General features: G+C 38.2%; 1 protein-coding gene across 1 annotated transcript in view; it reads right to left on the bottom strand.

Moving 5' to 3' along the window:
• Window positions 1-13227, bottom strand: part of PAPPA2 (pappalysin 2) — a 299157-nt gene that overhangs the window by 134983 nt on the left and 150947 nt on the right. Inside the window, exons 8-11 of the mRNA XM_009438817.5 lie at window positions 11792-11920; window positions 8093-8184; window positions 4339-4532; window positions 2533-2679 (exon numbers count right to left, since the gene is read on the bottom strand). Of these exons, the coding sequence (XP_009437092.3) occupies window positions 2533-2679; window positions 4339-4532; window positions 8093-8184; window positions 11792-11920 (562 nt within the window). The remainder of the gene's footprint in view (window positions 1-2532; window positions 2680-4338; window positions 4533-8092; window positions 8185-11791; window positions 11921-13227) is intronic.

The following is a 13227-nucleotide window of genomic DNA, read 5'->3' on the forward strand; positions in this document are numbered from 1 at the left end:
GTAGTTATTTTTTAAAAGTTTAATATGGTGAGGGTGTTTAATAATACCTGATAGGGGCCCTTCCATTTTGGTTGTAATTTATCCTCAAGGTATCCTTTTTTTTTTTTTTCCTCCCAGTAAGGCTAAGTCTCCCAATTGAAGAGAAAAAGTATTCTTTTTTGCGTAGGAAAGGGCAATACTTTATTTTTATAATTTGGAATGGCCTCTGATCCTGGCTTAAACATTAGGGGTTGGGAGCATAGTGAGGTGTGTCTGATCCTTTATTTCTCATCAGGCTTGAATTCGATTTTTTAGCATTTGGAGGGGATTCCCTTTGGCCAAGTGGGGGATCTACTCAGTCTGTAGAGGGGCTATGGATTTTTTTTTTCATTTACGTTTTCCCTTTTTGTCAAGGCACTACAGAAATAGTATTAATAGCCAAGCTTTCCTCTTGTCTTACCCCGATGCTGGGGTGGTGTGCTATCTGCCCCGGGTCCATTATGTCCTTTGGTGGGATCCTTATGGTCAAGGGAGTTAGAGTTAAAAGACTTATAGCTAATTAATTGTTTTAGGCCAGCCAGGAATGAAGGTGGGCAGACACTTATTAGCTCTTAAACCTCTTTTAAGCAATATAAGAGTCAAAACTAAAAGTCAAAAATAAGGTTATAAAACTGACTTATGTGTGTTGAGTTGCTATAATCTTGGCTTGTAGTAATTAGTTATACAAAACACAAACATTTTGTTTAGGCATCTATGTGCCTGTCTTTGATTTGGAGGATCTCAGTTAATTTTATCTCTCAAAATCTGGTCCTTATAATCTCACATGCCCACCTCTTCCATGATTGTCTTTGGGCCTGGGGGGACTAAACAGTTTTACATTTGAGAGGCAAAATAAAACATAAAGAATTAGCAATGCTTTAAACAAAAAGGTCATAAGCCCAGCCTAGTTTTGAAAATGACAGGAAAGGAAGCTCACCGGTAGCTAAACATTTAAATTATTTGGTATCAAGGACTATAATAAGTTATATTAATTTAGGTAAAGGCAAAATTATTAAGTGAATACAAGCTTGCCCCTGTGTCTCATGAAAGCAGTTTACTTTGATTATCCCCTTTGCTCAGGTTTAAAGAAGAGGCTTTGGTTAACTTGAGTTTGATGTTAGATACTGGCAGGAGTTGGTGCCTTTTCTAGACTCCATCTCTATATAAAATTTAAAAATTAGCTGGGTGTAGTGGCAAGCAACTCTTGTCCTAGCTACTTGGGAGGCTGAGATGGGAGGATCTCTTGAGCCCAGGAGTTCAAGGCTATAGTAAGCTATGATGGCACCACTGTATTCCAGCCTGGAAAACAGAGCGAGACCCTGCCTCTTAAAAAAAATAAAAAGAACTTGAATTCGTCTAAAGATGTGTTTAAGAGCAAGAAAAGTTAGCCATAGTGTTGGAAGATATGAAAGAGCATATTACTGAAAAAGAATTAATATGCATATAATTATGATGAAATAATATAAATTATGAAGAAAATGACAGACAACTCAATGGAAAATTGAACAAAAGACTTGATTATGCCCTTAAAAAATATGTACAAATAGCTGATACACATATGAAAGCCTCCCAATCTCATTAGTCATCATGCAAATACAAACTGAAACCACAGGGCAATACCTTTACATATCCAACAAAACATTAAAATGGAGACTTAAAATACCAAATGTTGATGCAAATGTGAAACATTTGAAACACTCAAAACATCTGGTGGGAGTATAAATTAGTACAACCACTGTGGAAAATTATTTGGGATTATTTACCAAAGCTGGCCTACTTGCAATCTGGCAGTTCCAAATATACCCATCTGTTTATACACGTTCACCACAAAAATGTACAGAAATGCTTATAGCAGAATGACTTGTAATAGCATAATAGAGAAAAACCAGAAATAATCCAAATATTCATCAATATTAGAATGGTTAAATATATGGTGGTGTATTCATACATTGCAATGCTTATACCACAATGAAAATGAACACTACTGCTAAGTGAAGCAGCATGAATGAATCCCACAAATATAATGCCAAATAAGAAAGAATCAGTTGCAAAGAGTACATACTGTAAAGTGTTTTCCTATAAAATTCAAAAACAGTCAAAACTAATCTATGATGATAGAAACAGAAATAGTATCCACCTCAGTGGTGTAATAACTAAGAGGGGACATGAGAGAGCCTTGGAGCGGGGGCAGTGATGTGAATGTCCTATTTCTTGATCTATGTTGTGATTAGAAAGGATGTTCACTTTGCAAAAATTCATGGAGCTATGCATTTCTGATTTTTGCACTTTTCCGTGTGTATGTTACACTTTGATAAACTGATTACTCATGTATTAACAGAAAGAAGTCCACAATACAGAGAGGTGAAAATAAACTCAAAATATTAACACTTTGAGATAACAAAAGAAAATTTTCTGACAAGTCATCCAAATGCACCATTTACACACACACACACACACACACACACACATGCTTACACCTTTCACATGCACAAAAGAAGCATTTGGGCCACTTACTTTGAGCCAAACCTCATCCTCTTTCTTCAGGCTACCTTCTGGCTGCTCACTCCTGTCATCCTGAGTTTCATTTTCACTGGCAACACAGGGAAACCAGCCAGTTAGGGGACGGTGGTTGGGTAAATCTGGATGGTATGATGTGCAAATCTGAAATACAATTTCAACCAACAATTTGAAGTGTGGAGTGTGAAGATATAAGTAAGGACAATGAAACTCTCCAGCTCAAAGCAAAGTTGTTCTCTCTTTCTGAATGCCTAATGATCACATTATTGGCAGAAAACTTTTCTCAACATTGAAGAATTTCTCAGTGCTCTCTTTAACATCAAGATATAACTTACAAGGGTAGAAAACACAACAACTCTCGTTTATCATCAGCCCAGGGGTCTTACACACTGGGTGGTTACAAATAGTCCTGGCATATTTCAGATAACTGCCCCAGGAACAGCCAGGGAAGTCTGTCTGGGGTGATGATGAAGCCCTTACCAGGCAGCATCCACTGGCCCCAAAAGTGAGGCTACTGAGTTAGGGAACCACTGAGGATTCAGCTAAGTAAAGGAGCCAGAGAAATGAAACTCCAGGAAATTTCTCCCACTTCACTTAGGGAAGACAGACAGACTAGACTAAAAGCCACTTCAGAGAGCGGTCATTACCTCAGAATCTCCCAACTTCCCTGGCTTCCTGTCATCGGATGCCAGGACTTGAAAGAGCAAGATGCTAGAATTTAGGCTGAGAGAGTGTGGCAGAAATGGCTAGTTGCCGACTGGTATCTATTTCCCCTTACTTCTTTATTAATAAACTCCAATTTTATTCAAGGCGACAGTGTATCTGGTTATAAATGTTCATCTCCTTAGGGTTCCTTACAACTAAAGGTGATGAAGTGGCCTGGATCTGACCAGTAAGAGGCGGGTGGAACTTCCAGAAAAGCTATCATTTTCCCAATAAAAAGGGAAAGACTCAGCTGGCATGCACCTATTTTCCTTTGGCCTGCCCCCTCCTTCCTTGAAATGCTGACTTCACGCCTAGGAGAATTGCAGCCATCTTTTGAGCAGGAGGAAGAAGGCTGCGCCCGAGGATGAAAGAGCTGGAATCTAGGAGACCCTGGGTCCTTGATGAAATCCTTGAATTGGAGCATCAACCTTAGCTGGCTCCTCAATCTCTTCAAAGATGTCTTCTCAAGTATAAAATCCTATTATTTCATTCTGGCCTGAAATACCTAGAGGCCTAAATCTCACTTCTGTGAAAGGGCTGTATTGCCTATTCTAATAAATGGAAGAGTTTGTTTCACAATAGAAGCATCTAGAATAGGTCCCAAGAGTTGTGAGCCTTTAATCCTCTTTTCAGTCTTCAACTATATCTCATAGATGTCGTTGGTATAGCATTTTAGATCCGTCAGAGGATCTTCTATCTATTTAGGTGGATATTCAGAAAAAAAAATATGTACTCAAGGATTTACTTATATCAAGGGTTTCTTCAATAATAAAACTTCTTTAAATCAATTTATACTTTGATCTTTAATACATATTTTAAAGCTTATTTGATCATTGTAGTAAACCACTGAAACAGTGCAAATGGTGTTACTATACCCATTTTTCCAGGTAAGAACCTTGGGGCCCAGAGAGGTTAAGTGACTTGTCCAACATCATGTAACTGTAATAGCAATGCTGGCAGATCCAGTAACGTTCCCTAGGGCTTCTAACTCCTTACTTCTTCTTTTAATTATCCAAACATAGACCCCAAGTGTAAGCATAGGGGGAGTCACTTTACAATTTTGCGCAGCCTCGACTCTATTCATCTGGCTTAACTTACCAGGGAATGAGGTTCTCCAGTTACCAAGGAAACAGGACACTTCTTCTTGTCTTCATGAGAGGAGTAAGCCTGGGTAGCCCACTGATCCAAGTATCCTTTGGGAGTGTAGATGCCACAGTCTACAATGCTGGTTTTTCTCTCAAAAGGTTCACATATGCCATCTCCCTCATACATGTAGCAAAGGCTTGGCTCTCCTGCCAAGAAATATTGTGTGACACAGAAAAAGTGTTTTCATAAATGTCATGAAAAAAATGAACATGGGAATGTCCACAACACTTCTTCTCCAGCCCACTGAAGAGAATTCTGCAATTGCCTGCCAGTCTAATGCCTACCTCAAACACAGAGATACACATACATCCCACACATCCCCAAAGAAGAAGGATTTTTTCTCATTGGGAGAAAGGTAGAAACCATCCACATTATAAAAGTACAGAAATGGTTGAGATCAGGGGAGAAAGAACAGGGAGAAAAAAAAGCAGCTGTAGGCTGGGTGTGGAAAGAAATTTTAAGTAATAGCTGAGTAAGATATTTGGGAGAAACTAGAGATATAAGATAGGTAGGTAAAAGAAGAAAGGAATCTAAATAAATCCTATCAGGTATTACATATTTGAATCTTTTTCATAGTTTTTGAAATATTAAAGTATCACGGGGGGTTTGTTCTCAATCACTTTTTGTTGCTTAATTGTGTTTCTTCAACTGCGTGACTGCTATTACACTGGAGAATATAGGCTCCAGGCTTTTGAGGCTTACATATGTTATTAATTTTTTTTTAGTCTTAGGACAACCCTGTGAGGTGTGTATTTTGTTTCTTTTATGATAGGAAGCCTGAGTCTCAGTGATTTTATGTGACTTTGTAGAGGACCCTCGAAAGGTAAGCAATAGAGCATTAATTTGAGTCAGGCTTAAATCCAAGAGCCAGAATGCAGGTTCAGCAGCTCACTGAACACTGCCTCAAACTAAGACAGAGGGGCTGTCTTCAAAAGCAAACAGGTGATAAATGAATATCTAAGAAAATATATTGGCGTTGTAAAGCCAGCTAGTATGCACTGGACAAGTTCCATTCTTGCTCATACGATAACTCCTAGTAAGTGAATAGCACTGACTCTTTATAGATACATAGACACACTGCCTTCAAATGTAGATAGCTGAGAAACACCTACAAAGCCATTTAAGTTCTGTTGCAATTTTTACCAAAATATGAGACAACTAATATTAATGGCACAATTCAAATTTCCATTTTCTATTTAAAAATAGGACATGAAAATAAGATTAAGATTCAAAATAACAACACCTAGGTATATATTCAATAAGAGCATTACTAAAATTTACTGTTACTATTTCCTTTTTTTCATGTTCAATTCTTCACAGCAATACCACAGGGCTATTCCAGTAATTTGCCAGCTATCCATAAATATATAGTTATTAATTATTCTCTTAACAATGTCCTCTAAGACCCTTCTGTGGTAAATCTATCTCTACTTGCCAGATATAAGCCACTGTCCACAGGACTTGGTTGAAAGTCTATTTTGTGCTTTCAACTCATGCATTTCACCAAACCTACTCAAAGCACTCTCCAAAGCCAATGTATGTGCTTTTGGAATGACTTTCCCATGATGATTCTCTCTCTCTCTCTCTCTCTCTCTCTCTCTCTCTCTCTCTCTCTCTCTCCATGTGTGTATAGTTTTGTTTTGTTTTTCTTCTTATAACCCAGTAACTACTCTTCTTACTTCTTGTCTCTATTTTTTTAAGCATGGACTTAAAATTTTTGTTTATGTTTCTTTCAAATTCATCGGAATACTTTAAAAATATATTTTACAATGGGGTTCCTTCAAACCTGATATTTTGAGAAATAATGGAATATAACTATGTGCTTAGGATATGATGAACTTATGATTCACTGAAAAAATGTCTAATGCTGGAATATATCATTTTAACCTTACCCTGTATAGTTAAAACAATTTAAATATAGTCTTACTGGGGTTGAAGGAAATAGCCAAATTTTATGAGATCAAATGTGATAGACACAAATTAAGGTCTGCTCTTAGGTTAAATAAGACTTGAGCTGCACTGAGGAAAGTTCAGTGTTTGGAGAATGTATATTGTATTTAATATGAGACCACTATGTGGCTACCAAAAAGAAATAATGCTAACAGAGGTTGTGTTAACAAATACTTGTGTACAGAAGAGGGAGGTAATCGGTTCGATGTATTCGGCATAGCCAGACCACATCTGGAGTATTGGATTCCCTTCTGGGCATTGACCACATGAAGCATGACAGTTTGGGGTAAATAAGAAAGGGTCTGGAAACCTAATCACATGAGGGGATGTTTGGATTGGAAAGGATAATAATGGAGAGGTATTTCAAATATCTGAATGGTAGTCAAATAAAACAGAAAAAATATATATATCCTCTGTAGTTTCATAGCAGGGAAAACGCACTTGATTAAGCATGAGGAAAGCTGAGTTCTAGGGCTGGCTCTGCAAAGATTTCATTGTATGTCCTTGGATGAGTCATTAAAATGTTCTGAGCCTCAGTTTTCGAACTGGAAGAAAGGGAAAAAATTTTACAACAGATAAGGCCATTTGTAAACAGAATGGTCTGTATCAAGGTTCATTCTTCATGGCTAGATTTAGGTAAGCAAAAGCTAGAAACTCATCTGTCATGCTTTGGTAGGAGGCATTTCTGTAAGACAGAGAAGCTGTACTCTAAGTCACTGCTAAACTTGTACTCATGAAAGGATCAGGGACTCTATCAGACTCATGGTACACAACAAGCACAGAATACATGGTACCACTGAACATATAGCACACAATGGGCCTTTTTCAAATGGATGGATGGATGAATTTATGGAGAGAGGACCACCAACATTCTATGATTCAGGTCTGGCTCTGGAGAGCAGGGACATTTGTATATTCTGCATAATACTTAACACCTTAATAAATTATACATAATTGTAATCACGTTCTACTTTATCTTAAGACTTCAAGACATTAAAATATTTTTAAATGCACTGCTATTTTAAAAACTTCAATGTGTGGTTATGCTCTACCAAATCATTGCAATCTATGCAGATGACAATGGAAAATAATCTGCATCTAAGAAACCTGTTGATGGTAGCTTTAATTAGAAATGGAAAAGTGTTGTAGACTGCCTCCCTGGAGTGGCAAGAGTCTAGAGTTAAAAGCACCTTATACTCTAGAGTCAAAGTTAAAATTTTTACCAGTGATTCTCCAAGGCTAAAATATGTTAGGATCCTCTTTTATTCTTCATGATTGAATCTACTACACGCAGTCACCAAAATATGTCTTGCATTCGCTTTGGCTTAGAATGTTTCCTTACCCTAATTTGTATGTAGAGTCCATTTGATTGTGCTACTTACCTGACATATTGGCGTTACCCTGGAGGGTCCAAGAGAAATCCCTGGTAACATTAAGCTAGGAAGCAGTATAACCTAATGGTTTACCACGCAGATTCTAGAGCTGTACTTCCTTAGTTCAAATGCTGACTTTACCACTTCTAGCTGCATAAATGAAATCAAGTTATTTAAGCTGTGTGCCTAACTTTGGCTTCCCCAGTTATTCTAAGGATTGACTGAGATAATACCTGTGAAACAATTCATGCCTGGCATACAAGGGACACATCAGAGGTTATTATTATTATCACTAAGCTAGATGTTACAGGATATCAAGAACTCACAAAATAATACACCTCTAAAAGTAGGACACAATCTTAGACTGAAACTCTTGAACTTACCTACACAGTTGAAACCTTCCTCCAGCTCACACACCTTGGAGCAGCCATCTCCGCTCACAAGGTCTCCATCATCACACTCTTCTCCCAGTCTCCTAGAGGGTAAAATATATATGCATAAATAACACACACACAAAAATTTTCTTGTTTAGCTCCATCATTTAAAATTCTTACAATTTCTCGGTATATATTAAAAAGTGCAAGTTGGAAAAAAGTAGGAGCTAGAAGAATGCTTTTACAGAAAATAGAAACAAACATATGGATATATAAAGTAGATACAATTTAAGCAATGATTGGTGGTTGGCATGTCCAGTGGGTTGTGGGAATTCCTGAAGTTAAGTAGCTCACGGCTCAGAAACATCTAGGAGATCCACGAGGGTCCTGATGATGTTTCTGGGAGAGGGTCTTAAGCTTAGAAAAACCCTGCCAGCCCTATAATGAATAAAGGCTTAAAATAGCTGATGATGGTAAGAAGAAAGCCTGTCTGTCTGTGTGGTTTCATCTATTCATTTTTATCTGGTATTTCTTTATGTTTTCATTGTTTTGTTACATAAAGGTGCAGTTGTTATAAAAATTAGGATTTTGTAGAATTCAATCTCCTGTTCATATACCCAGAGACTTAAGCAGCCCGTCTAGGGAATCCTTAGGGCTCAGGTCCCTGTCTTTACTCCCTACTACCACCTGGTTACAGCTAACATATATTGCAGGGAAGAAACAAATGCTGAGAGAAGAAAAATGTTTTTGTTTCCAACCTCAAATGCTAATGCAACAGATGACAAAATTTGAATTGAGGTGGGGGAGTTAGTTTATAGTGAAAGGGACATGAAGTAATTCATGGAAACAAAATAAGTTTGGGTTGATGCTCCTATGAAAGAACCAATATTTGGCTATTGCAAAATGGATGAGGACTACCATTTTTTTCTCCTTGACTTTTTTCATGCTCAAAATGGACATATATTTTAACTCAGTAGATAAAGGATTTGGAATGTTAAAGTGTTTTCAGACCCAGAACATCATAAATAGCTCTAATCTATTGTTTAAAGTATGCCTCACTAGGATGAATGAAAGATTAAATAATTAGAAATGAGAATGGTTTAAAATGAATTAAATGTATGCTATGAATACAGTGATATAGTAATCATATTTTAAATGGCAAGCTGGAAGTGGAGAAGGCTAAAAGTGATATAAAAACAACATAATTGAAGAAATTAAGGAAACTACAAATCATTTTTCTATATAAATGCAATGCGGTTCAATGAAAAGAGACTGTACTGGGGACCTAATTAAATGTGTGCTATATCCAAGAAGTCTCCAAATACTTTATGCCTTAATGTGCTTATTTATGGAGAGAGGATTAACCTTCATCTATGTTTTGCTACAAGGGGTCCAGGAATAATCTTGGAGGTCGGCAACTTTATATTTTCATTTTGAAGATAATCTAAACAATCAATATAAGCATGCTATGTATCATCTTGTGCCATGCGGCCCAACAGAACTGTAATGAAAACCACATTTTTAATTTTTCTAGTAGTCATTTAAAAAGTAAAAATAAACTGGTAAAATTAGTTTTAATAAAATATTTTACCTAACCCAAAATATTCAAAATATTATTTCAATCTGCAGTCAGTATAAAATGAGGCATGTTACATTATTTTTGTATACTAAGTCTTTGAAATCTAGTGTGTATTTTTCACTTACAGCACATCTGAATTCAACTATTTGATCTGTATTTAGACTTTATAAAATTTATAGTTGGAACATTAGATTTACCTGCCCAAGTTGTTCCAAATATACTTGAAGATTTTCCAATAACTAAACTGAGTTTTGGTTTTTAAACTAAATATAAATTACTTAAAATTAAATAAAATTAAGTATTCAGTTTTTTAGTTGCATTTGGTATATTTTAAAGGCAAAAAGAGCCACCTATGGTTGGTGGCTCCTATATTGAACAGCACAGATTGAAATGATTAACTTCTATATGAATACTGTTTATAATTTCAGGGCCCTGCATCGTGCTTGTTTTGGTGGTCCTATTGACAAGTGATATCCAAGTGATCAAATGATTGGTATGGCTTCTTCTTGTTTTACGTGTAATGTGGTGCATTTGGCTAAGCCAGATTTGGAGTTGCATACCTTCCCATTGGATGGAAGTGCTAGTTACACAGAGAAGAAAACATAGGCAGAAGTTTCAAGGAACATTTTGATAAGTAACCTTGCGAGACCCAGTAGCCAAGCAGTGCTGCCTTAGATGAAGCTGCTTTAAGGCTCGTGAGAGAATGTGCAAAATCAGGGTAGGGAAAGAGCCCTCCACCCCTTTCAAGCCCCACATCCTCCAGGCAGAAATGGCACCCTGGGGCTGCAGGGTGGCCACCATCAGACAGCTGCCTTGGAAGACACTAGGGCAGAGGGCAGAGTGTTTTGTTCAAGGAGGGTCCTGCCAGTGTAGTAGTGGTCACCCAGACCCCCAGCACATTAACTGGAGGGCTTCAGGTTTAAAATGAAGCAACCAAAACAGAGAAAACAACAACAGTGTCAAGTGGACTTGTCCTCTGCAATGTGAAGCATCCAAGGGAGAAATCTGATTTGAAGTGAAGGAGGGAAGGTGGCAGGCTGAGTTAGGTAGCAAGGGACAGCACGTGAGCAAGGTTGAGGTGACCTCAATGGCTTCCACATATTATCGAGGGCTGGGAACATTTTAGTGTTTATACTTCTATGACAAGGAATAGACTTACTATAGTTTCAGGATCTTAGAAGATTGAGGAGATAAACAATGTTGAGTGACTGCTAAATGATGGGATGGAATCCCAAGCAAGCCTACAGAATTGATTCCCATTAGGGCTTCAATATACGATATATTTTCACCTGGTCTGGGAAAATAAAAATAACCCATCTTATTAGGATGCAAAATCTAAGACAAATCACAGTGTCTGGCTTCCAGCCTCCTCATCCCAGCAGCTTTATATAAGTAACAAATTGATGAGCATTAAAGTTAGGTTGATGTAGGGTGATCAACTGTCCAGGATTTCCTGGGACTTGGTATTTTTAGTGCTAAAACCGGGGAAGTCCCAGGCAAACCAGAATGAATTAATTAGTCCTCTATGCTAATATCACAAAAGGGCAACAAGAAAAGTAACATAGTATGTTAAGAAACAGAAAGGGTGATTCCATTTCTACCTTGGTGATGCCTACAGAATAGCTGGAAATTATATTGTTATCAGTTCTACTAAGGGTTGCATGAGAAACTGAAGATCCGAAAGCTACACTGAATTTCCTCAGATCACACACCTCGTTAGTAGAATAGGCCATTTGTTCAAAAGAGATCCTCTTTCAGCATCATTTGATGAGTAACCTTCTTCTGCATAAATTCCTTCCCTGAATCACTGTTCAGCAGTTGCTTGCTGAGGCCATAAAAGGGGCCCCCAGATAATCGGCCTCAATACCTCAATACTCTGGGGTTAGCTATAAGTAAAAGTGGGTTCCTCCATAACTATGTAGAGATGCCAGATCTCAAGACCTGACACAACCAAGTCCCAGATTTTAGAATTTCAACACTAGAATCAAATGGTGCCTTGCTCCCTACATTTCCAAAACAAGTCAAACTCCTGAAACTTCTATTCAGAGAACAGTGTCCCTGCTCTCTCTCCCTCTCTCTCTCTCCCTCACACACACACACACACACACACACACACACAAAATACTCACTCTGACACCTTCCCATCTCCACAATAAGGAGCTCCATGAATGTGGTTCAGAGGAGGTGAAGCTTCTCCCAGTTCTCCTCCAGCTTCAGCTAGAACTTGGTACTGATACATCTGCCCAGGTGTGACCTCCCTGTGGAAACCAAAGGGTTTGTGACCACTACAGCCACAAAGTGAGGCATGCCCTGGGTCCTTTCTTGATGGTTTGCAGAAGTTGAAGGGAAATATTATGGGAAACATAAAGGTTAAACATATGCTGCATTGTCTAAAACAAAGATCAGGGCACAGTCTTCCCGAGCACCAGAAGGTTTGAAACCATATTTATTTCTGTATTCCCTGTGCGTTGCACAGAGTAAATGCGCAGTAAATGCTTGCTGCATTAACACTGAACCTAACAGTCCCAGTTAATCTCGGAAGATGGTATTTCAAGTGCATTTTTACCATGTTAAAACAAAACAAAACTATTTAAAAGCCAGTCTTCTGTATCATCAAAGTAATCAAAGAAACTGGAGATGAAAGCTTCAGAGTTTGGGCTCAGGAAGTCCCCCTTCTTGGGTCTGCGATCATAGTTTTCTCTCAAGAGAATTCCTGTCTTGAGAAGACTGAATCCTTAGGAGTAAGATCAACTGTCTCATAACAGCAGGTAGGAACACCTTTTGTCACAATTTGGGGGAAGCAAGAAGTTCCACAATTAGAAATGCATTAAACAACTCCCCACCTCCAAATCTATTAAAGTGTGTAGGTATCAGGAATGGAGTTGTATCAGTTGACCCTAGAGATGAAAGGAACTTGTCAGACTCTCTCTAGATCCTGGGTGCACTGATTGTGTGGTGAGGGTGAAAGGCAAGACACTGAGAAGAGGAAAAGGGCTCAAGAAGGGGAGCTTCTGGTCCCAAAGACAAAATCTGCCTTCATCTTAATTTTGCCCAGTGCCTGCCCTAATTGGAAAACTACCATCAAAGTCAAGCTAGGATGGAAGTTACTTAGTGAAACAGGATCTCAAAGGGTTGCTGGGACTACCGTGAGTGGCTGCCATCAGTATTCTGCCATGGTTCTCTCTTCTTTAACAGACTTTTCAACTCACCCACAAAGCCTCCACTCCCTCAGCTGATGCAGCAACCAGGAAATGTCTCAGGGTTTCAAAAACATCTTTAAAAACCTCTGTGCTGGCTTTTAAGTATTTTAATAGAAAAGAAACCTAGATATTAAAGTCTTTTAAATTTCCAAATTAGTTACCCCCACATCCCCCAGAGAAGCAAACCTCTCATGAGAATGCCAGATATTTCTAAAGTAAAACCAATTTTATATCCTAATCAATGCTGACAGTTTCCCTTTACAAGGCGGTTTCTGTCAGACTGCTTGTCCAGCCATGCATAAAAGCTTCACACTTTTCTGTGGCTGGGGAAAGGACTGGATGGAAACATCAGCATGTGTTTACTT

The sequence above is a fragment of the Pan troglodytes genome, chromosome 1, assembly GCF_028858775.2.
Source record: "Pan troglodytes isolate AG18354 chromosome 1, NHGRI_mPanTro3-v2.0_pri, whole genome shotgun sequence".
NCBI classification, from domain to species: domain Eukaryota; kingdom Metazoa; phylum Chordata; class Mammalia; order Primates; family Hominidae; genus Pan; species Pan troglodytes.